This window comes from Wyeomyia smithii, chromosome 2 (assembly GCF_029784165.1).
Source record: "Wyeomyia smithii strain HCP4-BCI-WySm-NY-G18 chromosome 2, ASM2978416v1, whole genome shotgun sequence".
NCBI classification, from domain to species: Eukaryota; Metazoa; Arthropoda; class Insecta; order Diptera; family Culicidae; genus Wyeomyia; species Wyeomyia smithii.
In genome coordinates, this window is record NC_073695.1 from 231,045,961 (window position 1) to 231,073,219 (window position 27,259).

General features: G+C 39.2%; 1 protein-coding gene across 1 annotated transcript in view; it reads left to right on the top strand.

Moving 5' to 3' along the window:
• LOC129722543 (neural cell adhesion molecule 2-like) overlaps nt 1-21,030 on the top strand; it is a 355,465-nt gene extending 334,435 nt beyond the window's left edge. Inside the window, exon 8 of the mRNA XM_055676054.1 lies at nt 17,942-21,030. Within this exon, the coding sequence (XP_055532029.1) occupies nt 17,942-18,159 (218 nt within the window). The 3' untranslated portion in view covers nt 18,160-21,030. The remainder of the gene's footprint in view (nt 1-17,941) is intronic.
• Nucleotides 21,031-27,259: the final 6,229 nt, after the last annotated feature.

Consider the following 27,259-nt stretch of genomic DNA (forward strand, 5'->3'; position numbering starts at 1 on the left):
ATTCAAGTCGTGACCGTCAAAAGTTGAAATCGCACTCAAATCAGCTGATCGCAACTGTCTCGTGGATTGCCTTATTCTTTATCATGCTAATTAGAGATGTTAGCCGGCATAAAACCAGGTACACAGCATTATAACGAAAGATAAAAATTTTCTGTTTTAAATGAACGGGACAAAGCTGACCTCCGGGAATACGATAGCACTTCAACTTCAACTTCAAAAATTCGTCCATAGTGTTTTCTACTTGGACATTATCGTTCTCTCTTGACGTTTGAAAAATCATTGCCGTTTTCGCCCGCGAGACTTTGACAGTGAAGTAACAGCATAGACAAACATACGTACCACTCCATACAGAATTTTCAAAAAAATGAGGTTCCGATTAACTCGCGACACCTACTGAACATATTCTGCAAAAGATAAACTTTCAGCATTTCCAGCAAACATAGCCCTTATTTGCTGATTCGGGTAAGACGGCGCAAGACAAATGTCAACTGTGTTCAAAAGGAAAAAAGCACATCAGCACGACCTCCGAGCCCCACGAAAGCAAATTTCGTGGTACATCTGTTGGTCTGTGCTAACGATGTGTTTTGTTCTCCAACAACTCTAGCATGGGGTTTTCGACGTAGAATCTGCATCTCGGAAGCTAAATATTCCTATCGTTAGCGTTCTACGAACCACAAAAAATGTATATCTCGTGTATGTTTTTGTTCGCTTGCAGCAAACTAACAAACAGGCCATTTTTCAACTTTTGAAACTTTTCTAGTAGTAATGTTCGCTGAACTACCTTAAACATATTTTTTTCTAATGTCAACATAAACAAAAACTGACAAAAAAAAAACAATGTTTTTTCCGCATCAACGTTTTCTGGATTTATTTTCGAACAATACTATAGTTTCACTATGTAATATTGCCCTGGAACTGTGTTTTTGTGGTATTTAAAAAAACGAAAAAACGATTTTCTCGTAAAATAACACTTGAGAACGTAGAATTAGGTGAGTCTCATGTATTTATAACGGATAATTGGATCGTAGAAAAAGAGCTTTCCAATCATGCTTGTATTGGTGCACTTTACCAGGTGTGTGTTGGATTGAAATTTAGACAAACTACTGTCGAAATTCCAGCATCGATTGTAAAATATTTTTCTCTTACGCTGACGTTAATAATATTTAAAAATGAATCTTTCCTTTAGAGAAGCTTTTGTTGCATAAATTGTAGATTTGTTTCCGAAAATGTAGAGTCTGTTGTGTGTGTAGCTGCAGGGATTAGTGAAAAATACGTAGCTACCCAAGTAACACACAAAACATGTTAGAAAATAAGTAACAACGAAAGTCATATAAGTGTACACCAAGCGCAATTGAAAACTTGTGTTATTATATGTGTTTGAAGTTGTGTTTCATAAGCAATACATCCTCATTTCGAAAAAAAACTTGTTTTTACTGGTTATGGAGATGTATTTTATAACATGAGTTCAAGAATAACAATCACTATCACTTGGTCTTTTCGTAAGACATTACGGGTAAAAATGCGCCATCAAAAGATAAACAAAACGCTTGCAGTGTTACCAATATCACTTCAATTTTTTGTTATTGTATATCGAACAATGTTTTCAAGTTTTGTTAGATTTTATATCCAGATAACGTTGAAACTATGCGAAAACAATTACATTATTCAAGCGAAGTAAACAACTCTTTATAAAAGGTAGAATTTTTTTTTTCATCAATTTATAATCATTTAAAACTACCACTGATAAAAGCGATTGTCGCTGGTTAACAGTTGTTATAGCAACAGATTTGCGCATTGCAGTATTAGTACTCGAGATGTATTTTGCCACTTAATTCTATCAAGTTGGCTTGCTTTCATGCAGTTATCGGTACTTGTTCTAGTATCTTTCATGTTTTGCACTTTTCTGGTGATAGAGATGTCATGGAATAGGTAACGTTAACTATTCTATACCAACGTATATTACTTTACCTATCCAGTTTGTGTTTATTTTTCCTCTACGTATTACTAACCTATCCAGTTTGTGTTTATACTACGACATACTAATGTCGAATTCGTTTTAACGGCAGGACTATAACGTCCCGGACTATACTTTGCAGCTGAAAAAAAAAAACACTTTCCGAGCAGTTGCAATGGTGTGCGTAATACCAGAGGTAGCTGTCACTTTGTTTTGTTTTGGTCATTATCGCCATTGTCTTTTTGTCGTGTTTGGCTACTGTACGGATTCGGACGATGATGATTCCAAAAGCTTAAAAATTTCCTCCATTTCGCAAATGTTTTGACAAAATAAAATCCAACCTGATGTTTGACACGCGAAGAGCGATAATCAAAGCAAACCGATTTTGACACATTTTTTTTTTTTTATTTTGACACATACGTGTGACTCTGTTCCTTTCGCCGACTGTCCGGGACTGAAAAAGGGTAGTCCGAGATAGTCCGGGAAATAAAAGAAAAGAACTATAGGACAAAGTGTAGTCCGCGGGGTAGCTACACCGCAAAAACGAAAACGACATAAGAAATGTAATTGTTTGCAACGCAGTGTTGCCGATAAAGCATAATTGTTTTACTGAAAGTTGCTTGATCACTCCTCATTAGACTTAAAGACCAAACCCAATGGATACGTTGCGGTTGCGTTTGCTGCAATTTGACAGTTAGCCCATACATTTTCCGTCCAATTCACGTCAAGGCAACGCAAACGTATCCATTGTGCGTGGGCCTTTATAGCAAAACCATTATATCAAGAAGATTAGGAACTCTGTCAGGAAATGAGTGACAGCTTTGGCAGCACAGTCTTTTGAGTGAAGGTGGATCTGGCGCATGCTAGTGTGAGTGCTGGCGATGCGAATGCAATCCGAACACATAGACAGCCCTAGTAACAATATTCGTTTTATCGAAGTTTTATAGGGTTCAATACAGCCAAAACAGCACTATAAAACTTCGATAAAATCAGTTTTGTTACTTGGGAGGATCATCACATACGCACACAATGTCTTCGTAGCGATGTAATTACCTTACCTACTTAACTTTACTTTTGCGGTGACAGACTGATTACCGATCCTGCAAAATATAGTTTTCGCTGATCGTTCCTCCGGCATTCTGGTTACAAGCCCAGCCCACTGTAGTCTGCCGTGTTTCATATGCTTGACCATATCCACCGATTTATATGTCTAGTAGACTTCATGGTTCATGCGTCTGCGCCAAACAGCTTTCTCCAGTTTGCTGTCAAGGGTTGACCGCAAGATTCTAAGCAAGATTCTAAGCTCAAAAACACCAAAAGTTCGCCGATCAGTCTCTTTCAGTGTCCATGCTTCATGGCCATAGTGGACCACTAGGAGAATTAATGTTCTATAGAGTGGTAGTTTTGCACGTATTAGCAGGCTGTGGAACCTCAGCTGATTACGCAATTCGTGGAGGGTCCTATTTGCTACCGCTATCCGCCTATGTCTCTCACGGCTACCCAGGTACCCAGGTAAATAAACTACGCTTTCTACCAGCCCCCATGTACTTCGTTTTGGCAGATTTTATGACGAGCCCAATTCTCTGAGCTTTCCTCTTGATGTATCCTTGCTTCCATGGCAGTAATCTGGGGAGCTCCGTAGCCGCAAGGTTACAGAGTCCGCCTTGGTAAGCGGTCGTGCGTTCGAATCTTAGTAGAATCAGGCCATTTGGTTGCTAAAGGACTTTAGCATGGGTTTATTCTCAGGCTTCCCACCAAGTACCTTTCCTGCAATCTGAATTCTACAGTACCTCTGTTGACTCTCCTTCTAACAAAATTAAGTCCCTGTTATAATAAAACTGGTGTGAGTAACGTATGAAAGTTCTCTCCAGGGAATTGTAATTAGGCGATATTGTTAGGAGGGACGGAGGCTCGGTATAGTAGAGTTGTAAGCATGAAACGGAAAGGTAAAACTTACACACAAGCACGGATATGAATGATAAGCGTATCACTAATTTCAATAGTGATACTGCCAGTAATATGAAGATCTAAGCTCTGGTCGCGTGAGTCCACACAGGAAAAAAATGGCAGTAATCTGGAAGAGAGGTAGTGACCATTCAACGGAGATAATGTATATTAAAAAAACGCTTATTATATATTCTAATGTAGTATATCTACCCAATATTCGTTGGCGACAATAAAGCTCTAACTTTCAATACTACACCCAACGCAAACGGGGAATATTTTATTACTTTTGGGCAATTTTTTATTACTTTTTGTGTCTTATGACTGCGCATTATACACAAAAAGTAACAAACAAAAAGTAATAAAAATTATGACGGCCACACGCTTGTATGTGTTTCTGCAGGAGAACATACAGCCAAGCACCGCAATGCATGTGTTGGCAAGACTTCACTCGCTGCATTTGTATTGATGCAACGATCTGGTTCATTTTTGTCTCCCTTCATCCACACATAATCAGAATCTCAACCGTCAACCTCAAATGTCCAATTAGAAACACTTTCGTTTCGTCCCCCAGTGTTTACTTGAAATGGAAATATGTAATACTGTCTGACCAGAGTTGCCGAAGTTGCGAATATTGTTCTGGATGGGCACGAGTTTTGTATATTCAAACAGGTCCAAATGAGTTTCCATGAACCAATGATTATGTGCTGTAAATAGCTTGCAAGAAAGCGAATGTTTTTATTTTTCTCTAACGCAGTTTACAGATCGTGATGTCATTTTAAGGCGCATTTCAAGTCTTTGAAATCATCAACGTTTGCATACTCCATGACGGGGAAAATGTTGCTTGGCAGCTCTTGTCATATTTTTTCGCTACTCCGTATGCATACAACAAGCGAACAAATACACGCCCACCGGATGAATTGGAGATTGAAAAAACTTGTAACATGTGCAACTTATGCGACGGTGTGTGATTTTTTTTGACTTGAGGTGGAAAGGGAACATTTTTCGACAGAAAAAACGTTGCATGTGGTTGAAACGACCACACGAGTCGTACTCTCATAGCACGTGCTAAATATATGACAGTATGTGTTGTTACTTGACTGGGGAAGAATTTTGTTGCTTTTTAAGTGATGGATTTGTTACCTAGAAGGTAATTTTGCGCTATTGCTTCTAAAGTAATAAGGAAAAGTTTTGCGTGTAGACACCGTGTTTCCCGCTAGAGAAACAGCGACGGGCGCGTTCTCTTTCTTGGTGACTATACAGGGTGTTCAATAAGTTTGTACATACTTTGAAAACGTGTAAAATTACAAAAAAACGAAAAGAATTTTTTTTGGGCCAATTTTTATTGAGGCAATATTAATTAAGAACCTTTACGACATATTAGCTTGAAGTACCCCCGTTTTTTGCTGTATGAGGAGCTTGAGAAGTTTCTCGAAAAAATTTCGATAAACACCCGATGGAGTTTCCCATGCCTGGATACAGTCACCCCAACCCATCACCGACACGGCACTCTAAAACCGCAGGACGTTCATGTGGGACGGTGAGATGCCGGCCACCGTTGCGTTGGTGTCCACAACCGATCATTTTGGACATTGTCCAAGTCCAAGGTGGAGAGTTTCTTATACGGCTTGTAACCCAGGTTATTCGTCATGATAGTGTGAGCACTCCCGATCGACACAAGCAGGTTAGAAGCGGTTTTCCGGATCGAGCGGTTCGTTTTACGACGAACCCACTCCCTCACAACCTTGATGGCTATGCGATGCGTCCTAACCGAATGCGACAGCCCGTCTCACGGTATCGACGGATGATTGTGTAAATAAACTTGCAAACACCTTTACCAAAGCTTCGCGGTACACTTTCATCGTGTGCGTTAACTTATTTATTTTATTTTTACGGCGACAGACCGATTGTCGATCCAAAGCCGAATCCAGAATACGTCGCCATTTCACTCGGTCTTGGGCTGCTATCCTCCAATCTCCCCTAACCCCTATTTCGCGGGCATCCTCGTCGGCAGCACACATTCAACGAGTGCGGGGCCTACCTCGAAGTCAACGGCCGCTATCAGGGTTTCTGCTAAATATAGTATTCGCTGGTCGTTCTTCTGGCATTCTAGCTACAGGCCCAGCCCACTACAACCTACCGTGTTTTATCTACTTAACTATATCCACCGATTTGTACACCTGCTACACTTCATGGTTCATGCGTCTGCACCAAACACCATTTTCTAGTTTGCCACCAAGGATTGAATGCAAAATCCTACGCTCCAAAACACCAAGAGCTCGTTGTTCGGACTTTTTCAGTGTCCATGCTTCATGGCCATAGAGTACCACCGGGAGGATCAGTGTTCTATAGAGTGCTTGTTTTGCACGTTTTAGCAGGCTGCGAAACCTCAGTTGGATACGTAATTCGTGGGAGGTTCTATTTGTCGCCCCTATCCGCCTATGTATTTCACGACTAACCTCAATGTCACTCGTCACCAATGTACCCAGGTAAATCAACTCGTCTACTACTTCAAATGACTTCTCATCTATTACCACATCCGACGGGCTACCATGCTTTCTACCAGCCACCATCTACTCCCTTTTGGCAAAGTTCAGGACAAGCCTAATTGTCTAATCATTCCTCTTTAGAGGCCTCCTTCACCGCTCTACGGTTAATACAAATGATGTCGATATCGTCCGCGAAAGCTAGTAACGTCATGACTGATTGATAGCCCATCACCTTTTTTTTCCTGTTGGGTACATTTTCCACTACGATCAGTTATTTGATCTATCGTAGCGGGCCCCGTTTGTTGCCTCATCAGGGTGTCCTACCACCATTAGATTGGGTGGTTTCCACTTGCTGATTATAGGCATCGTCCCAATAAGGTATTATTGAACGAATAAAATTCACTGCCTTATTTGGAGAAGTCATCCAAACATCTAATGGTTGTAATATGTTTTTATCAAAAAATTGCTTCCTCTTTTGTAAGAGTGCTTCGCAGTCACATAGTAAATGTTCCAATTTCTCTGTCTAGGTTACAGAAGCGACAGGCATCATTTTGCAACTTACCTATCTGCTTTAAGTAATATTTGCTTGAGCAGTGACCCGTCACAAGGCCACTGGAGGTACAAAGATCTTTTTTTTTTTTGAGATATTGAGTAGTTTTTGAGTAACTGTTTTGTTGGGTGATATAAATCTTCTCGATTGTCGAGCTGTTTCATTGGTTTTCCATTGGTCACTCTCTAGGGGGTGACACCAATGAGGAAAATTTTCATACGTGTCACCTTCAAAAAGGTTACATTCGTGAGATTTATTATCAATTAGGTGGAGGTCTCTGATTTCTTCTGATTCCCATTCCATGCGACTTGTTTCAGTCAACCCGTGACCTTGCCTCAAATCAGTTTACTCCACTAAAGCGTCCGATATTTCACCTGCTACCCTGACTGCCATCAAGGGTGGCACGGATCAGTCTGATTAGTTTTGTTGGAGAACCATATTCGCGAATTACCTGCCACAACTCTCAACTGAATCGTACACTGTTCTGAAGTCTATAAACAGATGGTGAGTGTGGAAGTTGAAATTTAGAAAATTATCGAAGGTTTGTCGCGAGGTATTTATTTGGTCCGTAGTAGAGCGTCCCCCTCGAAAACCACATTGACATTCGTGAAAAAAGGTTTCCAACGGCCTCAGTATTTATTTCTATCAATTATTACTATCAATCATTTGTTAATAATTTTTGTGCTGATTTTGCACTGATTCTTTTAAGCTGCGTTAGAGCGATGCCATGAAATATTTCTTTTATTCCTGGAAATCCGGTTTTCTGCGGACATGTTTCGAAACTGATGGATATTATGAATATTTGAATAAAATTTAGGATTATTGGTTCAAAGTTCATAAAATTACTTCCACAAGCCGTTTTTATAGTTTTGAGTGTTTTGGTAATATACCCCGGAAATGGACCTTTCGGAATAGAGTAGAGGCTATTTTGGATTCTAAAATGGTAGCTTCCGGTTTCCGAAAAACAACCATAAATGGTCGAATACCACCAAATATGGGAAACGGAAAACAGTAAAAACTGATCAAGTAGCTCTCCATATGAGTATTTTCGAAATCGGGATTGTGTCCATAAAGCTGCAAACGATCCCAGACGCCATTCTGAATTCCAAAATGGTGACTTCCGGTTTCCGGAAAACAACCTGCAATGGCCGTTTACCATCCAGTATGTGTATTTTAGAGATCGGGATGATGCGCAGAGACTAGAAATCAACTTTAAACACGATTTTTAAATTTAAGATGATGACTTCCGGTTCCCGGAAAACATCCCAAAATGTCCTAATACCACCTCATATGAGTACTTTCGGAATCGGAATGATGCTAAGAGACCTAAAAACGACTCCAGATGAACAGGAAGTCACCATCTTGAATTTGAAAACGACGTCTGAAGTCTCAGGGCATCATTCTAATTCCAGAAATGCACATATGGGGGAGGTACCCGACTACTCTAAACTGTGTCCTAAGAACCGGAAGTCGCAATCTTAAAATCCAAGATGGCGTCTGGGGTCATTTTATGGTCTCAGAGCATCATTCCGATTCCAGAGATACCCATATTACCTGGTATTTGGTCATATTTTGTTGTTTTCCAGAAACCGGAAGCCACATTTGGTAATCCAAAATGGTGTCTGGGGTCGTTTTTAATTCTCTGGGTACCATTTTGATTATGGAAAGACTCATATTGGGGGTATTCGACTATTTTAGGTTGTTTTCTAGAAACCGGAACTCACCATCTTGGAATTAAAAATGGCGTCTGGACCATTTTTTATCTCTGGGCATCATCCCGATTGCAAAAATACCTATATTGGATGATATTTGGCTTTGTTTTTCCATTGTTTCAATGACCGCTAGAAACGCCAAGAAAATCTGTTCCTGATGAAAGCATATAATGGTAGTGTGGGACTTATTTTCAAAAATGTATGCGGGACCCGTTTTCCCAGGCAAAAAGACCTCCTTTGGGTTCAATAAGCAACATATAAAAAATTGGTTGAATTTCGTTAAGGTCTAGAAGCGACGCAGAGTAATTTGAAACGAAAGCAATTTTCAAACAAAACATATACCTATGTAGGTAAACACGTGATTTAACGGTTGGATTTAACGCAAAAAGGGCAAAATTCACGTCCAACAGGGTCAATAAATCACGTGTTTACCTATATAGGTATATGTTTTGTTTTAAAATTGCTACCGCCTCTAGAACTAATTTTTTATATGTTGCTTATTGAACCCCAAGGAGGTCTTTTTCCCTGGAAAAACAGGTCCCGCGAACATTTCTGAAAATAAACCTCAATTAGGTTTTTTAGGTTCTGTTGTTTTCGAGTTTCTGTAGTTTCCGAATAAGCGAATCTTAGTGTCCGAAACTTAGCAAGTTAGATCAAAACAGCCAATACATAAAAAAATGTCGAAATACATGACGCAGCGCGAAAACGACAGCAGATGGTGCTAGTGTTACTAACGTAAAGTACTGGAATTAACCAAACGATGATTTTATTGAAAATTTGCTCGAGTTGTTATGTCTGTTAGTCTGCCGTGGAACACTTACCTTCTATAATTCCTTTGTTTTGCTCACAAAAATTGCAAATCAATTTACGACGGTCTTCTTCCGACAACGCCATTTTCCCAACTAAGCGTCACTTGACAGAATCGACTGATCGTTTTGCCAGTTATATAAAAGTGGATCTTCATTTTGTGGAAAAGGGTTTTTCGATTTGTGCAGCACTTCGAAATCGTAGACTAAATTGAAGGTTGTTCGGATTTTTTTTCCTTACACGTGAGGTAAATGAACTCTTACCCCTTTCAGAAAATTGTCACACAATGCCGTCGAAACAAGGAGGAACTGCGCGCCCGCTTTGTAGGGGTATGTGGCGGGACCATCATCATCATTGTTGCAAATGAAGATCTGGTTTCCATGGCAGTAATCCGGAGGAAAGATAGTGGCCATTCAACGGAAATCAAAAAGAAAAAAGCTTTTTGCATATTCTAATATATTATATTTTCCAACATTTCTTTGCCAGAATAAAGTTCTAAATTTTATCACTAGACACCTTGTTTTCCACGGGAGAAACAGCGACGGCTGTATTCACTGTCTTTGAAACTATACAGAGTTCAAAAAGTACGAATACACTTTAAAAATGTGTTAACTAACAAAAATACAAGGTATTTTTCCTGAATCAGTTTTTATTGAGGCATTGTTTTTTGAAAATCTCTAATACATATTAACTGGAAACAAAAATTGCCGATTTTCATGGGTTTACCTTTACACGCACTGACGAAACTACTCTTGCAGCATCAATCATAGTAGACCTTGAGTCAGCAGAAAAAAAAAATACAGCTCTATCAGTCGATCTCTAACCGTGAAAGCGAGAACAGCGAAGCTACTCCGTTCATAAGTGTGCGCGTTCAAAAATGGACATCGAGCGGCAGCTTGTGGACGCCAGATATGCCCGTTTCGGCATCTACAACATCCTGGCGCTGTTGGACAATATACCGAGCATCAAAAGAAAGCCCGGTTCCAGAAGGCCGCCAACCCTGAGCGACTAGAACCTCTACATCGCTACATCGCTGAGTGCGTTTGGCCGGAAGGTCAGTGCAATCGACCAAACAGCGAGAAAGTATCTGGAGAACAGGGACATGCATGTCAGGAAGGGGCAGTCCTATCCACTGGTATCGAAGCTGCAGGCAATGCAGGCTGAACAAGATGGTCAAGTCGTTTTTCCTGGCAACTCGCGACGTGGCGGTGATGATGCACGATAAGACCTATCTCACACTGGATGGCAACGACTGGCAGGGCACTTCGTATTTTACTTCTTTCACGAAGGAAGTGATCTCCGAGGAGAAGTTCATTTCACACACCAAGTTCCCCATGAAGGTGCTGCTGTGGCTGACAAACAGCGAGAAGGGGATATCAAAGCAGCTCTCCTCTCGGTCCGGATTATCCGTGAACGGGAAATTTATAGTACGAAGAGCCTGCCGGATGTTACATCGTTCGTAAAGAAACACCATAAGGGCAAAGACGCGATGTTCTGACCGGATCTGGCATCGGCCCACTTCTCGAAACGATCGTTGGAGGAGATGGAGCGGCTGAATATCGATGTGGTACCCAAGTCGACAAACTCGCCCAACGTCCCTCAGCTGCGACCCATCGAGAATTTCTGGGCAAATCGGAAGCGTAAGATATACTCCTATTATTTCGTACCAAAAATTAAGGAGGACTTGATAAATAAAACGAAAAAAGTGAATGTTTCGACTAACTGCAAAAAGGTCGCTCGCAAAGGCGTAGAATTTTTTTGCAAGTAAGCTAATATAATAACCTTCCATGGGCAATTCATCGAACTAAATTATTTCTGTCTAAACTTTTGATCACCATCCGAAAAAGTCTATTTTTAAATGCAAACGTTATAACACCTTGGAGCCGTTGTGCAAACCACAAGAGTATGTTTTAAATTACGCTAATGGTACAAAATATTTGTCCCTATGACAAAAAACGAGGCTAGCAAAATGTTATACAGTGCACGGGTAAAAATATTTACCTTTTAGGTCATGAAATCATGAATGTTGTTTTCCGACAGAATCATGACCTATGACTCATGATATCATGATGTCAACCCCGAATATCATGAGCTATGAAAAGCGTTTTCAAGAATGTGACTCATGGCTATTAAAAGCGTAACACATCGCTGTCGCATGGACTCATAGAATCATGAGTTATGACTCATGATACCATAAGTTGGACTCTGAATATCATGAGCTACTCAGAGCGTTTTTATAAACACGACTCATGACTGTTATAAACGTAACACATATCTGTCAAACTGCGCGCTGGTATATTCAGTGATTGCAAGTTTAGAAACCGTGATTAATAACATAGGTGGACTAGCGTAAAGTGGATTGTTTGATGCTGTCGCAGAGCCGTAACGGTCACAGCCCTGCTGCTCCTGTAAGGCCGAGACCTAAGACAAGACGTGACAGCTGGTCACCGTTACATTCAACCAATTTGAACCGGCTGCTGATTGGCTGAATTCGATAACGCAATCGTCACGTAGAAAATACAACGAGGTTACTTTTCACTGTAAAGCAGTGATGCTGGAGAGTCATAATTTAGCTATTATAATTGTTCATAAATAATGATGCAAAAGTATGCAAGGTACATGATATTACCGAGTAATGTATTTCACTGTTATAACTTTAAAAATGCATTGATTAATCGTTTATTACTATTCGGTTGAAGTCCAAGAAACTTAGAAAGAAAAAATTCGGGTACCAAGAAACTTAGGAAGAAAAAATTTGATAATAGAAGTATGCTTTATTGAACATAAAATAATAAATAAGAATTGAGTATTATTCGCCTATATATTGCAATTTTAATTTGTTTTATTTTCATTGACCTGCAGAAGTTGTTAAAAATAATCATTCTGGCATCAACGGTATGGAACGTTCAAAAAAATTTCGACAGGGATGACGGCCGTTACGAAAAGAAAAATAAGAAGCCAGCTGTCGCGTCTTGTCTTAGGCCGAGACTAGGAAATCAACGCCGGTGGGGTGGTAATGGTGGTGCGGTACGTAATTCTGCTAGCCGCGGCACTAACTCGATCGATTTAAATGATCTTTCGGTTGCATCTATCACCCCCGCTCCCCAATCAGTTAGGTGGTGGTTGTATTCGCTTCGCATGAACTGTAAACTGCAGATTGGTGAAATACCTGGGTGTTCTCCAACCAGGTTTTCTGACAAATTTCGCTAGCGGAAATTTGGAACTGTAAACTATCTTGACACATCACTGAAGTTGAGCATAATGAAGACTTGTTTTTTTACATAGAACTACATTTCTCAGAAAGATCGGCTACATTGGAGTGAGAATGAAAATATAAAAACGGAAAAGGGGGAAAAATTTGTGTTTTTTTAATGCTTATAAGCCGTTTAGTTTCCAACGCATTTCCGTCGTTTTTGCAAAATTATCCACGCATCAGCCCAAATGCAGACAATTGTAATTTGATTATTTATACTATTGTAGGTAGCGAACGGCTTCGGCAGTGGTTACGATTGCTGCAGAAAACCTGCCGAAGCCTTTCGCCACCCTACTATTGAAAATTGTTATTGAAAAGTGTTAAAATAACAAGAAATAAAACAAAGTTTATTAAAGTCTTTAAAAAAAGTAGGAGGGTGGTATTCAAGACACGACCGCATGACGTTGACTACCGTATTCTTAAAAAAAAAATATTCCATTGAAGCAAATAGTAGAGGGAATTGCAACGCTTCTTTTACAAAACTTCTGTAACAAAATTTCGAGGCTCCAAAAGGTACCAGTTTCCGATTATTCTCGTCCAGAATTCCAGCCATTTTAGTATTTTGCAGTAGCCATTTATTACTAACAGCCACCAGCATAACGGGTGAAACCGGCACGAGATGACCGGTACTATTTTGTCTTTCCTCCTTCCAGCTGCTAACACCTAGCGCTGTCGTGAAATTAACATCAACATAAACATGCATTTTTGCAAGGTTTTTTCCGCTAGCAACAGCAATTGTAAAACATAAAATTCAACTAACCGCTTCTATTATAAAACTGCGAGGCACCAAAAGGTGCCAGTAGCCACCAGCATCACGGGTCAAACCGGCACGAGATGACCGGTACTATTTTGTTTTTCCTCCTTTTAGCTGCTAACACCGAGCGTCCGTATGTATCCGGTACGGATACAATGAATATAATGAAACTGATGGGGTGAAATGTTCGAACAATACGTTTTATACCAAGGCTTCGTCAGATAATTAGAAAGCGGGAGGGGCTACATAGATGATGAAATGGTAGAGACAAATGTTTCTTGAAAGCTGCGCCGGCCGCTGTCATAATATTAACACCAACACAAACATGCATTTTTGCAAGGTTTTTTCCGCTAGCAGCAGCATTTGGTAAAACAGAAAATTCAATTTGCCGCTTCTGTAACGAAATTTCGAAGCACCAAAAGGTGCCAGTTGCCGATTACATTGTTGTTTTCTGGTTAATCTACTAAAAGCCACCAGCATAACGGGTGAAACCGGCACGAGATGACCGGTACTATTTTGTCTTTCCTCCTTTCAGCTGCTAACACCTAGCGCTGTCGTGAAATTAACATCAACATAAACATGCATTTTTGCAAGGTTTTTTCCGCTAGCAACAGCAATTGTAAAACATAAAATTCAACTAACCGCTTCTATTATAAAACTGCTAGGCACCAAAAGGTGCCAGTTGCCGATTTCTTGTTTACTGGTTTCCGTCCAGAATTCCAGTCATTTTAGTATTTTGCAGTAGCCACCAGCATCACGGGTCAAACCGGCACGAGATGACCGGTACTATTTTGTTTTTCCTCCTTTCAGCTGCTATCACCTAGCGTCCGCATGTCACTGGTGCGGTTTTGGAATCAGAATGATGGGGCGCCGGCCGCTGTCGTAAAATAAACACCAACAAAAAGATGCATATTTGCAAGGTTTTTTCCGCTAGCAGCAGCATAAACATCGGAAACAGAAAGTGACAACAACAATAACAACAAAGTCAGATCGATTGTATCCGTTAGTGTCGACTGTGCTTGGGAAGAGAGGTAGTGATTGGCTGCGCGGTATGATGTAGATAATCAATATTAATTACCAATTTTTCAATAGTGTATCTCAAACAATAGTTTGTTTTTGTTACATAAATTTAACCGTAAAAGAATTTCTGATCGATTGATGCCAAAACCTCGAAAAGCTGATTATAGATGACTGCAAAATAAGCGCTCAAAACCTGACCACTTTTCTCTGGTTTTCCCTGGTTGAATTTTCAGATTTTCAAATTCACTAGATTTTCAAATTCAGGGGCCTAACTTCGATATAGACGTTAGTCAACGTCAAAAGCAATAAGTTTACTTGTGAAAGATGGTGCTAACTATGTAGCAGCGGGCAGTAGCGATAGCGGGTACCAGTAGCGGTAGTAGTAGCAGCGTCAGTGGTAAGTGTAACGGTATTACCTCTGCTAGTAAAAAGCTGCTTTTGTGCGGTAGCGGCAATTCCTCCAGTGAAAATCTGCCGTATTTTGGCAACACACAAACGGGGGTTTTGGCAATCAGAATATGTCTGCCGTAAAATTTTTAGTCCGAGAACAGCACAGAGATCATAGCATCATATCCTAAATTGAATTAAAAAACTAATTGTCCTTTTAAGGATTAACTAAATAGTCAATTGAAAAGTTAAAATTTTTTCCTTCATACATTACACCTTATTCAAAATGTTCGTGCGCCTTGACATAGACGATTGTAAATTCGGTATGATCTTCATGTCTCAGCACGAGTTCGAAATTTTACTGTGCACCAAGGAACAAATAACTGAGTGACCAAATTTTTTATAAGTTAGACCCTGTTGATGTTTTCCACAATAATGCGAGGAGCCGAGTTTAGAGCAACCATCAACGTCAAACATTAGTTTCCCTATTCAGGATGTCAATGATATTCAACATATTGTTTTTTGAGAGAATTTGAGGCGACACTTTGACGACAACTAATAAACATTTAAGCATAGCATATACATATTAAAGCATTTAAGCTGATAAGAACACTTTTACTACATTTACACAGTTTACCTAACTATAATCGATCCGCTGCATCGCGCCACGCCATTCCGATGCGTCTTGAAACACTTTTTTTTTTGGCTGGTCGTGCTCGCGAGTAGGGGAGTGCACGCGAATAAGACCGTAAATAGGAGTGTGTGTCCATGATTTCGGGAGCGAAGAAAACTCGCAAGCGTCAACACTCGGTGGTGTGAAATGAAGGAAGTGTGAAAGAACGAGAGACAGTTCGAATGGTGGAGGTACTCCATTGTGTGTGTGATTTCGGTAGCGGTGAGAACACTACTTGGGGTATCCTTGTTAGGAGCGAGTTTAGCAACACTGGAGCATACAACCATCAACCATTTGTAGTTAAAAAAAACTTTAAAACAAGTTGTTTTCCTTGTTTTGTGTTGCATAATAAATATTTTTTACCTGAGGCTGACAAAAGTTGAAAACAAACTGAAATCAGCTGACCGCACCTGTCTCGTCGATTGCCTTAGCAACATCCATAAATTACGTAACGCAAAAAACCCAATTTATGGACTTCCACCCTCCCATATGTAACAAAAAGTAACGCCAAAACCTACCCCCCATAAAAATTACGTAACACTGTAAAAGAATTTGCCAAATAAAAATGTTCATATTTGGAGTATAAGTCTCCCCATGGATTTTTTGTTACGTAACGCTGATCTTACCTATCCCCCCTCCCCCCTCCTTCCCCTATATTACAAATCGTAAAGCCAAAGTATATAATATGCTACGTAATTTATGGTTGCCGCCTTATACCATTTTTACAAAAAAAACCTTTTCACAAATTATTCGTGACCAAAAACAAAACATAATAATAGCATAAAATGATGCAAACCCATAAGAACATCTACGCAAAGTCAAAAATGACATTTAAAAAAAATGAGATGAGAAACATTTTGTGTTCTCTAATGTTATCGATAACGATTTACAGTACTTTTTTAAGAAAAAATAGAATCCGTTAGGAAAAACGATCAAAAATGGTTGAAATGTTATTCAAAATTGATTAGGGTATCGAACGTTTTAATCAGGTTTTTGCATTATACTGCTGCAGAAAAGCTGCCAAAGAAAACTTATTAATTCATGTTTTACTTTGTTTTGTCTACAAACCATAAATAATACTGACTGTCGAACTTGTTACTACAAACGCAAATCCTCAATCCCGTAACGGTTTGGCATCTGAGACCGTGAACAAAATCTGATCTTTTACGATTTTTATCAATGGTTTTAAGTTGAAAAATTATAATTTCGATAATTCATAATCATGAATCAAATTCCAACTTATCAGAGTGATGAATCCAATTCAAAGTTTATGAACTTTATCCTAAGTTTGATGAGTTTTTATTGTAATTTCATGAAATAAATTACTGACTTTATAAACCAAAACACGAATTCAAATATAATGTCAAATTTCATTCGTGGAACGCTAGATCACATGAATTATATCTCCAGTTTCGTGATCGATAAATCATGACATTAAGATTTAATGAACCAAAGCGAAGTTTCATAAATTAAATGTACGAGATGTTTAAGAGAAGATTCATATTCGTATTAGGAATATGCTCTGTAAATGGTCAGGAATGCTAAAAAAGCGTTGAAAAGGCGGGGCTTAGAGCCTTATACAAACTCTTAGCAATTGTCCCAAAGTGGTTTGTTAGAAATTTTCTACATTTAAGGTGCCGTCACACGGACGCTATTTCCGTTAGTTTCTAAGTCTTAGTTTATTGTAAAAAGCATTTTTTCATCATTTCTATGTTATAGCTTTTGACAGTACAATCCCGCGTTATGATGAAAAAAATACTTTTTTAAATCAACTATGACTTGAAGACATGGAGTCTGGCTGCTTCATAACCTGCTGGACGAAGAGACAGATTGTGACAAAATTTAGCACATGTAAACATTACACTCTATTCTTGTTTTACCCTGAATTCCATAAAGTTTTCGCACATTTTTTCGAGTGCAATCTTTAAATGATTATATAACTCAACAAGAAAAATTTTTTTTTGATGAGTTTGGTAATCTTTTTTAAATTATTCACTATTGCTGGCTACAAGCGAAATGTAACAGCCAACATTTACCAAACTTTCAACTTTTTCCAGGCGTCAATACACCAGTCTCCTGAATAAAGTTTGCGTTGACATAAGGTTCAAAATAAGTGCAGGGCTGCAACGTTCAAAAAAAGAATATTAACCGAACTGAGATCGGTAAAAAATACAAGTGTGTGTAGTTAAACCATTATTGATACCTCCTTTTTGCATAATGCATACACACTCCGCTAGGCATATCAAATCTCTTTTTTATACATATTACTGTTTTAAACCTTCAGTTCTAGAATAATTGTCGCAATCATGCTTCACAAATTAAGTTTTATTACTTGCAGCGCGTTTGAACCCTGCTCCACTTTTAACCTAGTTTTTCCTTTTTTTTTAATTCCCTACAGACATGGAACTGGAACCGTCAGCCCAACCGGCCGTCCATGGTGCTGGCCTGCTGGATAAAGGTCTTCTAAGCAGCAGCGCCGCGACAGCACCTACTTTCCATAAATCATCGAACCACGGTCTGCTGATGCTGGTGCTGGCCCTGGTAGCCCTGCTGCTGTTGCCCTCGTCGGTGGCGGCCATGGACTCGCAGTTGCCATCGGTCGTCTTATCGGCATGATTTGCATTGTTTCCGTTTACCAGCCCGATAAATCACTAGACGATCCAGGTGCACCTTATTAAGGGAAGGCTAACATATACACACACAAAAACACACACAAACACACATAGAGCCCACAGGACGACGGTAAACAAATTCAGCACAAGGAACATTAATGTTGCCGTGAGAATGGCAGGAAGCATTCTGTACACCCGCCAACCAACCACGGAACTCGGAAGCCATCATATATACGAACAACGGTGGCGAGAAACGAACGCAACATGCCGGCGTCAGATGGACTTTTTTCCAGGTTTAAAATTAGTTTACTTTCAAGTCAATTTTAGAACAGCAGACATTGTTTTTTTGTTGAAAATACTCAGTGAAACCCGGTAAAAAAAGGATTAGTTTACAGCTAATAACCTTTTAATTTATAGATTTTAGTTAGTCACTTCTATACAGCCATATTTTGTACCAAAGAAATAGGAGAAATTTGAAAAAAAAAGTGAAACAAGAGACTTTGAGCAGAGTTTGCAGCGAATGCTAATAACAAAGAGGTGAAACAAAAATAAAATTAGCACTAGAGAGCAAAGCAGTGCGTATTTATTATATAGGAAAAGATATAGAAAGTACAGCTATTTTACAAACTAATTATTAAAGGCCGTGTTGACATGTAAAACTGTTTTTTTGTTCAAAATTATGTCAGATGTAGTGGAAAAAGAAGATCAGCGGAATTACAGTGGTACTCAAAGTTATACATAGTTTTCAACCTGCACCAACTTTTCGTGTCTTTTTCGTATATTTCCATAGAATTCCAAGCAGCGTAAGAGAAACTTTCCATTTTGCTTATTTTTCTCTCAAGTCAGTCAAAAGTATTTCATCAACTAGGAAAGAAACCGTATGTAAGCGTTAAGTGGATAAATTTTATAGTTTAAGGAATGAACATCAAAACAGATGAAACATAAGAATAGGCCTTCCTGAACATAAAAAAATACACACATCATCAAAGCTCTGGTACACAGAAAAAAAAAACAGATATCACACTCTCTCAGACAGGGGTATGAGACTACGTTTCAAATTGCTTGGTGGTGTGTACGTGCGAGTTTTAAAACTTTAAAATCGTAAATATATAGAGAAAAAAAAACATTTTACCGCCGATTAGTCTTGAGAAGATTTTTCTGTAAATAAACATTCCATTAAGTGAGAAAAAATAGAAAAAAACCTTTCATCAGAACATTTCAAAACCAGATTGTCGTATGAATTGCCAAAAACCTCAAACCAGAAGAAACAAAAAAAAAATGCTAGTAAAATATGACACGCATATTACCAATTGCTTGTAAACATTGTTGCACAGCACTTGCACCCGTAAGCGCATCCATTACTCGTAAGAACCATGTGAATCGGATTGATTTTCATCGATTTTTGTTGTGGGACCATACAGAACGAAAATAATAAACTGATTACGAAAAACATACAAACGGAAGATGATAAATCTGTTGCCAGCTATTTGTACATGTCCACGATAGCAGCCGCTGCTGTGGAAAACAACAATCAAACAGCAGTTGTTAATTGAGGTATAATTAATGCTTGTATATCATAAAAGTAAAAACAACAACGATGTCAACACAGCAAATGAAAAACATGCGGGACAATTTTCCGCGTTCGTCCCCGGGTTAAAACGAGGGACGAATCGATACTCCTCGCGGCTTGTTGTTGAAGTGGTATCTGATTTTTTTAATCACCTGTACTACGCAAATAAAAAAAGGTTATTCCATTCTCTACTACCCCCACTTCAACTTCATATCAGAGAAAAAAAAATGCCGCAACATACTTCAAACTGAAAAATAATGAAGTAACAAAAGTCGAAGATAAATCATTTTATCCTTTTTTATAACAACAACAAAACCTGATCCAAAGACATGAACAAACGTACATATTCGAAACTGACCGAAACAAACGAATGAATTCATTAAAAATGATCTCCTTCGTAAGATAAATCCATTCAAGTGACGGCGACAGAAACAAATTGATTTTCTGTTTTGCAACATTTCATGACTCCGCAGCAACAGCAAAAAATCACAGTAATAAATACCGAGCATTAAAAACAGAAAATTTTTCACCAACTCCAGAGAATCCAAAAAGGGAAAAAAAAACATACAAACAAATTGACGATTCGGTCATAAAGTGAATTCAATTCGCACAATGGCACACTCATTGCCAGCACTGGAGCGGAACTGCTATCACAGGCATACATAAACACACGTACACCGGGCATTGTACCAATGCAATCTATTAGGACCGCGAACGAAGGCAAAACAGAAAGGTGTGCACATCCGGAAATGGTTTTTTTGTTTGTTTGTTAATTAAATTTTGCTTTCACTCGTATAACAGCCGCCTACATACACACCTACATAGAAGCGAATATCATGCGTGTACATATACGAGAAGTAAAGCAAAATACATATTCCTTACCGCACAAAAAAAAAAAACAAACGGCGGAAGCGATAACTTAGCATTTATTGGAGATGGTAGGAAAGCGCATCCACTATTATTTAAAAGTTACCAACTAAGAATGTATGAACCACAGGCTTAGGGATAAGCGTGTGTAAAACAAAATGGAAACGTGTAGGATCAACCGTAGCAAAGCCAGCAGCAAGCAGTCTAGGATACGGCAGGACGGGATGCGATGATAACGATGAGAAGGAGGGAATAGAAGAATAGAAAAACACATCGGAACAAAACAAAACACTAGTATTAGAAATAAACAATGCTATCTTAAACTTATGTGAGAAAAAATGAAAAAAAAAATATGAATAAAGCAGAGCGAACAGATACTATTGTAAATTATATATAAATGATGAAATGATTAATAAAAAAGAAATACAATCCAAAAAATAGGGACAGTTTTTGTTTTGATGATACTATCTGCCCGAACTTACATACGGTTTTTACTATTTTGTCATGAGTTCTCTGGAACTCTATACACTATAAATAAATTACAGAGTTTTGCCAATAAGTGACATTAAAATGCAATGAAAACCATTGCACTGGTATCAATGTCGTCCGCGAAGCCCAATAGCATGTGAAACTTCGTGATGATGGTATCGCTTCTTTGAAAACCTGCCCTTCGTATTGCACCTTCTAATGCTATTTTGACCATCGAACGTCAAAAACATTTAATTTAATTTTAATTAGTCTTGTTGGAAAACCATGTTCAAGCATAATTTACCACAGCTCGTTGCGTTTCACTGTCTCGTACGCCACCTTTAAAGTCTAGTAACAGCTGATGTATCTGCAAGTTTATGTTCTTGTCGAGGATCTGTCTCAAGGTGAACATCTAGTCCGTTGTAGATCGTCCCGCTCGGAAACCGCATTGGTACTCTCCAGCAAAGGCTTCCTGCAACGGCTTCAGTCGCTGGAACAGGATACGGAAGAGAGTTTTATAAGCGGAATTAAGGAGGCTTATGCCTCGATAATTACCACAGTCGAGTTTATGTTTGTTCTTCTAGATAGAGCATATAAGTCCTTCCAATCAGTCCGTATGTAGTTGTTCCTCAGACCATACCCTAAGGATAATTTAGTGAATTGCACTACACAGTTACTCGCTCCCGACTTTGCAAAGTTCGGCCGGTAAGGCGTTCTTCCCAGCGACTTTGTAGTTCTTCAGCTCTTTGCAAGCATTCTTCACCTCGTTCAATGTTGGTGGGTCCACAGCTTGTCCGTCCTCCCCAATCCTTCCTCATCGTTCAACATCACTTCAAAATGTTGCTTCCAACGCCTGGCCACCTGCGATTTATCGGTAATCAGGTTCCCTTCCCTGTCATTGCACATGGCAGGTACTGGCACAGTCCGGTTTCTGATTCCGTTGATCGTTCTATAGAAGCTCCTCGTGTCGTGCCTGGTGAAGCAATTCTCCACCTCCGCGAGGACGCGATGTTAGTGCTGATGAAGCCTCTTTCTCCCGCATCTGACGCGTTACACGATTAGCTGCTACTAACGTGTTGGCGTAGACTCGGTTTTTCTCCTCCGTCACCTCTAGGCACTCAGCATCGAACCACCCACTACGCGTGGTTCTTGTTGTCATGCCTATCACTTCTCGCGCTGTTTCGCTGAACGCATCATGGATGTGCTTCTACTGATCGTTCAGGTCCCCTCCAGCTGGTTCACCGATCCGTCTATTAATTTTCCGAGTATACTCTGCAGCAGCTCCTTCCGCTGATAACCTCTTGATGTCCAAACGTATCTTTCTCGCGGATCTCGATTTAAATACGTTGGACAACCGGGCGCGAATCTTGCCTACCACGAGAAGTGATCTGAGTCGATGTTTGGCCCTCGAAAGGACCGCACATCTAAGACGACTGAAAAGTGCCGGCCGTCGATCAGCATGTGGTCGATCTAGGAGCAGGCCTGGGGTGTCTCCAGGTGTGCTTCCGAATGTTCAGACGTGCAAAATGGGAACTCAGATGGCCATTCCCCTAGCCGCGGCGAAGTTCACTAATCTCAAACCGTTGTCGTTAATGGTAGAGTGAAGGCTTTCCTTACCAATAACGGGACGAAAGAACTCCTCTCGTCCGACTTGTGCGTTCGGATCTCCGATGACGATCTTTATATCGTACTGTGGGCTAGCCTAACAAGCCAGTCATTGTAGGTTCGAGTCTCGGCTCGGGTGAGACTGTTAGAGTCAGAAGGATCGTAGCGCTAGCCCCGCAATTGTCCTGTTAATTAAACAATCGGCTGCGAAGTCTGTGTATAGAACACAGAAGGTCAAGTTCCGAATCGGAATGTAGCACCAAGGCTTTGATTTGCTAGGTCTATACCGATTGTTCCGATTCGTATTATTCTCTGGATTGTTCTAGTATGTATATTTCAGCATGCTGCCTTACTAGGGCTGCGATGTCTAGTCGCGCGACGGGGCTGCCGTCTTGGGTGTAGCTGGCGAGACACTGTATTTCATAGTTCAGCCGTCCGCTCCGGTTCAGTCGCTGTTTGAGCCGCTCCTAAACTGGGAATCAGACGTTCAGGCAAGCTGCTCTCTAAGGAGAACAGCTCTCCTTTCCCTGACAGCATACGTCCAAGTTCCCACCGGTTTACCGATCTTCCCTTGGTTGCTCGTATCCCAGTCGGTACCACGTGGAGGTAGGGATAGGAGCTGCTGGGCATTATGCTATGAACCACACGGGGGTCTATCTTATACCAACTAGTACGAGTGTACTACTGGTACGTATTTGCCCAGCCGTTTACCAACCGACAGCCAATACCTACTCGTGTCATTCGCATAATCCACTGTACTAATTCGGATTCTTTCTTACACGTCAAAGGCCTCGGTGGTCCTTCTCATGCTTTTCCGGGTCATTTGTCATTATTACGAAACTGAATTGCATAGTGAAGAACATTGTATTGCTAATGAATCTCGCGTAGCTTTTCAAAAGGACCTAAGTAACATTGAAAGATCTTCTTTGTTTACTTTCTCTTTGATTAACCACTAAGTTTTTTTTTCTTTTCCCATGATACTTTTTGCATAGTAGCCTAGAAAATGTTGTAATCTTCGACTTGTGGCAAGATGTCGTTTAAAACTTTTATGATGACGCTGTAATCAATGAATCAAACTGAGAGAGGAAAGAATCTCTCATTGCTAGTTAGGTCCTTTTGAGAAATCGTCTTGATAAGAATACAGTCTTTTATCGTTCGGAGGCACTCACTAATGTATTGCTCGGGTTATTTCTACGTAGTTGCCACTTTCCACATTTTCACATAACTGTTTCGCCCACCCCTTTGACATCACGCCATGTTTCAAGGGCTAACATCTCAACATATGTTAAAACGAGATAGCATATCACCGCTTCTTTTCATACACCTTTATCTTACTGCTGACAGCGGGCACAAATTAATTTGAGCCCAGGACATGAGATCATTGTCATTCACTCGGTATAGAGATAAGTGACTTTTCACCTACGCACGCTAGGAAACGTGTAAACCCGTGTAAAGTTGCTTTCATTTCCTCCAAACTGTAAATCATCGCATCTCGTTGCTTCGACTTTTATCACTTTTTAACATTTTTGGCCGATTATGTTCAGCAGCTTCTTCCGATTTCTGATCATGAATGATAAAATTCATCCAGAAACAAGTTTAAAACATATAATGAGTGTTCAAACATAGCATTGCAAACAAAACAGCTATTTGTAAATATTTTTTCTCAAGTAGTGGCACTAATACATTCGTACGTAAAAAGGTCTATAGACCTTCCTATCTGCGCTGATATTAATGGCCGATTTCACTAATACAAGTTTTATTTTTGGTTGCAAAGAATCAACACGATGGTAGTCACAAAAAATTTCCTCCTGCCCCGAACTTTTATTCAAGTTGTAAGTCGATTTTTGATTTTATTTCATCTATTTTTCCACTAAAACAAAGTTTGTTCAAACAGGTGATAGTAATGAACTAGGATTCATAAGTGAAATATTTTTTGAAATTGGAAATCAGCGGATTTTTTGGTTGAAAACAAATCGATTTTATAAAGATACACGACTAAGCCTGTATTGGTGCGATCTGGCGTAGAAAGCTCTATAGATCTTTTTACGTACGAATGTGTTAGTGCCACTAGTTGGGGAAGATATTCATAAATAGCTATTTTGTTTGCAATGCTATGTTTTTAGCAGCTGGACAAAAATTCAGTTGAACACTCATTATATGTTTTAACAAACCTGGAATCGCGGAAGAACTCACCCCAAGTGATGAAGAGGACGACATGTGGATCTACAACAAGCCAGCGACTTCTTGAGGAATCAGAAGGAGTAGAGTACGCCATGAATTATATCACTCGATCTGTTTTAGAAAGTAACCCCAAACTTATAAAATTCGAAAGACGACTGCCATGAAAAATATTTTGAAGATCTCTCTAACGGTGGGTTATTTCGACCTTTTGCCGACTGGATGGGGATGTTTCGGATAATGTGCCAAAATTCTATGCTACACGAAGAATCAGTATAAGGATTGAAAAATCAAATCGAAGAACTAAAAAATCAAAATAAGTATGGCTTAACAAGAAAAAAGAAAAATCAAGCCTAATGGTCAGATTTGCCATCAAAGCGAGCAAAAAAAAGCAGTGGTGAGAAAAAATAGAAAAAAAATCTAGAACATTTTAGAAATTATAAATTATTTGAAATGAAGCCTCAAAAACTAAAATTAAAACTAGCTTTCATCGTTTTCTGTTTCATTCCTAGATTTGAGAATTCTCAAAATTTTGAAACCGTTTTTATCTACTACCCCTGATTTGTTCAGATCTCTTCCATTAGATAGGGATACCATCCGTCCTGATTTAGCAGGACATGTCCTGATTTTGAAGTTCTATTTGGGCGTCCTGATTTATTTTTTATATATTGGCATTGGTCCTGTTTTTCTTAGGATATTTAATTTTGTTGTGTGGTAATGAGCAGAATTTTTGAAAATTGCTCAATAAGTGTTTTCGATTCCAGGTCGCAACGCTCACTGCGATCGAATTTTTTCCATTGGTTGAATCTCAGTAGAGTAATAAGAAGTATCTTTCACGCGTTGACCGTTACCATAAAGCATCTGGCATTTAAGTTTAAGTTGGAACAGTTTATGTGTTGATTTTTGAAGTACCTACTAATGCGTAACTATTAAAAGTGGTCTGATGAAAAAGACTCGTCAGAGATACACTCAGTTTTTTTACTAGGTGTTTTTCTACACGAATTTTCGAACTAACGGTTTTTTCACGCGAATTTTTAAATCGAAAGATTTTTTATTTAACGCGCCTTTCTACGCATAAAAAAAAACAACTAAAAATATTTATTTACTAAATGTACAGTAAATAAAAAAGTTTTATATTGTATTTAAAGGGTAAATCACATATTACGCGTTACAATTGCTCATACTTTGAAGAATAGAATGGCTGAGTCAAATTTGTGCCGAGAAAAGGTGTCCTGATTTCTCACTTCGACCAGATGGTATCCCTAAACATTAATTTCTATATATTGAAATTTCTAAATTCGAATTGGGAAATGTACTATAGCAAAAAAAATAAATGTAAATGTTACTACGTGGGTTCATTCTCTTAATTCGTGAATTTCTGGTTTTATTTTATTCTTTAATTTTATAATTATGTATGTACTACAGAACACAGAATACAGAAATTAATGTATTTTTTATATAAAATACAAATTTTATGTCAAAGAAATTGAAAGCTGTGAAACTTTATTTTTTACGAGATGGCGCTTTCGGAGGGATTGTTGGTTCATTTATAGACTTTCGAAACTTGAAACGATGCTGTGCCGATTTCTGCGCGTGACCGCGAACCGGTGAACGAGACATCTTATGTAGAGTGAACCACAAACATTTTTACGGAAGCGCCATCTTTTGCATATCGTATGGTACCAACAATGGCACAGCTCTAACAGCGTTTTACATTACCATTTTGACGTTTCTTTTCGCTGCTGCGCGTAAAGGAACTGGAAAACACGGAAAACATAAACCAGGCCAGGGTGGCCATCTTGATAGAAAAGGGTTGTGCTTTGCTGGAAGTCGAAATATTCTGATTCGTTATCACTTTTAGTTGTTCGCATAAAAATGTAAATATAAAAGAGCCATCCGTTTTGGTGCGCTCAATGAACCGTGGTTAATTCAAGGGAGCCGTTCGCACGTTCACTCTTTCTCATAAACCGGCTCGAGAGCCGTTCGCCCAAATCTTCAAAATTAATTTTCACACCCTCTTGAAGTGTGTATCTTTATTGATTGGTTGATTGAAAATTGGATTCTAGATGATATTTTCGTTCGCATTAATCAACACAAATTATGAACAGATAGTAGAAAAGTAATAATAAATCCTTCTAACATAAGCTAAACGGAAAGTAGCGTAAACCATATGGATTATCTTCCGGTTATCGTTATTGATTATGCGGGATGCGCATTATTGAGAAAATTTGTGTTTTTGATAACACCGTAAATTCCGCAAAATTCATTGGCAACACGAACAAAGATAGGAAACGAAGGAATAAAATATAAAACAAAACTTTCAACATCTTTCATTGCGCTCTCGCTCACGCTCATTCCGGATTAGTTCCATCGCATTCTCGCTTGTTTCGCTCATTCGAAGCTGGGCGATTGTTAA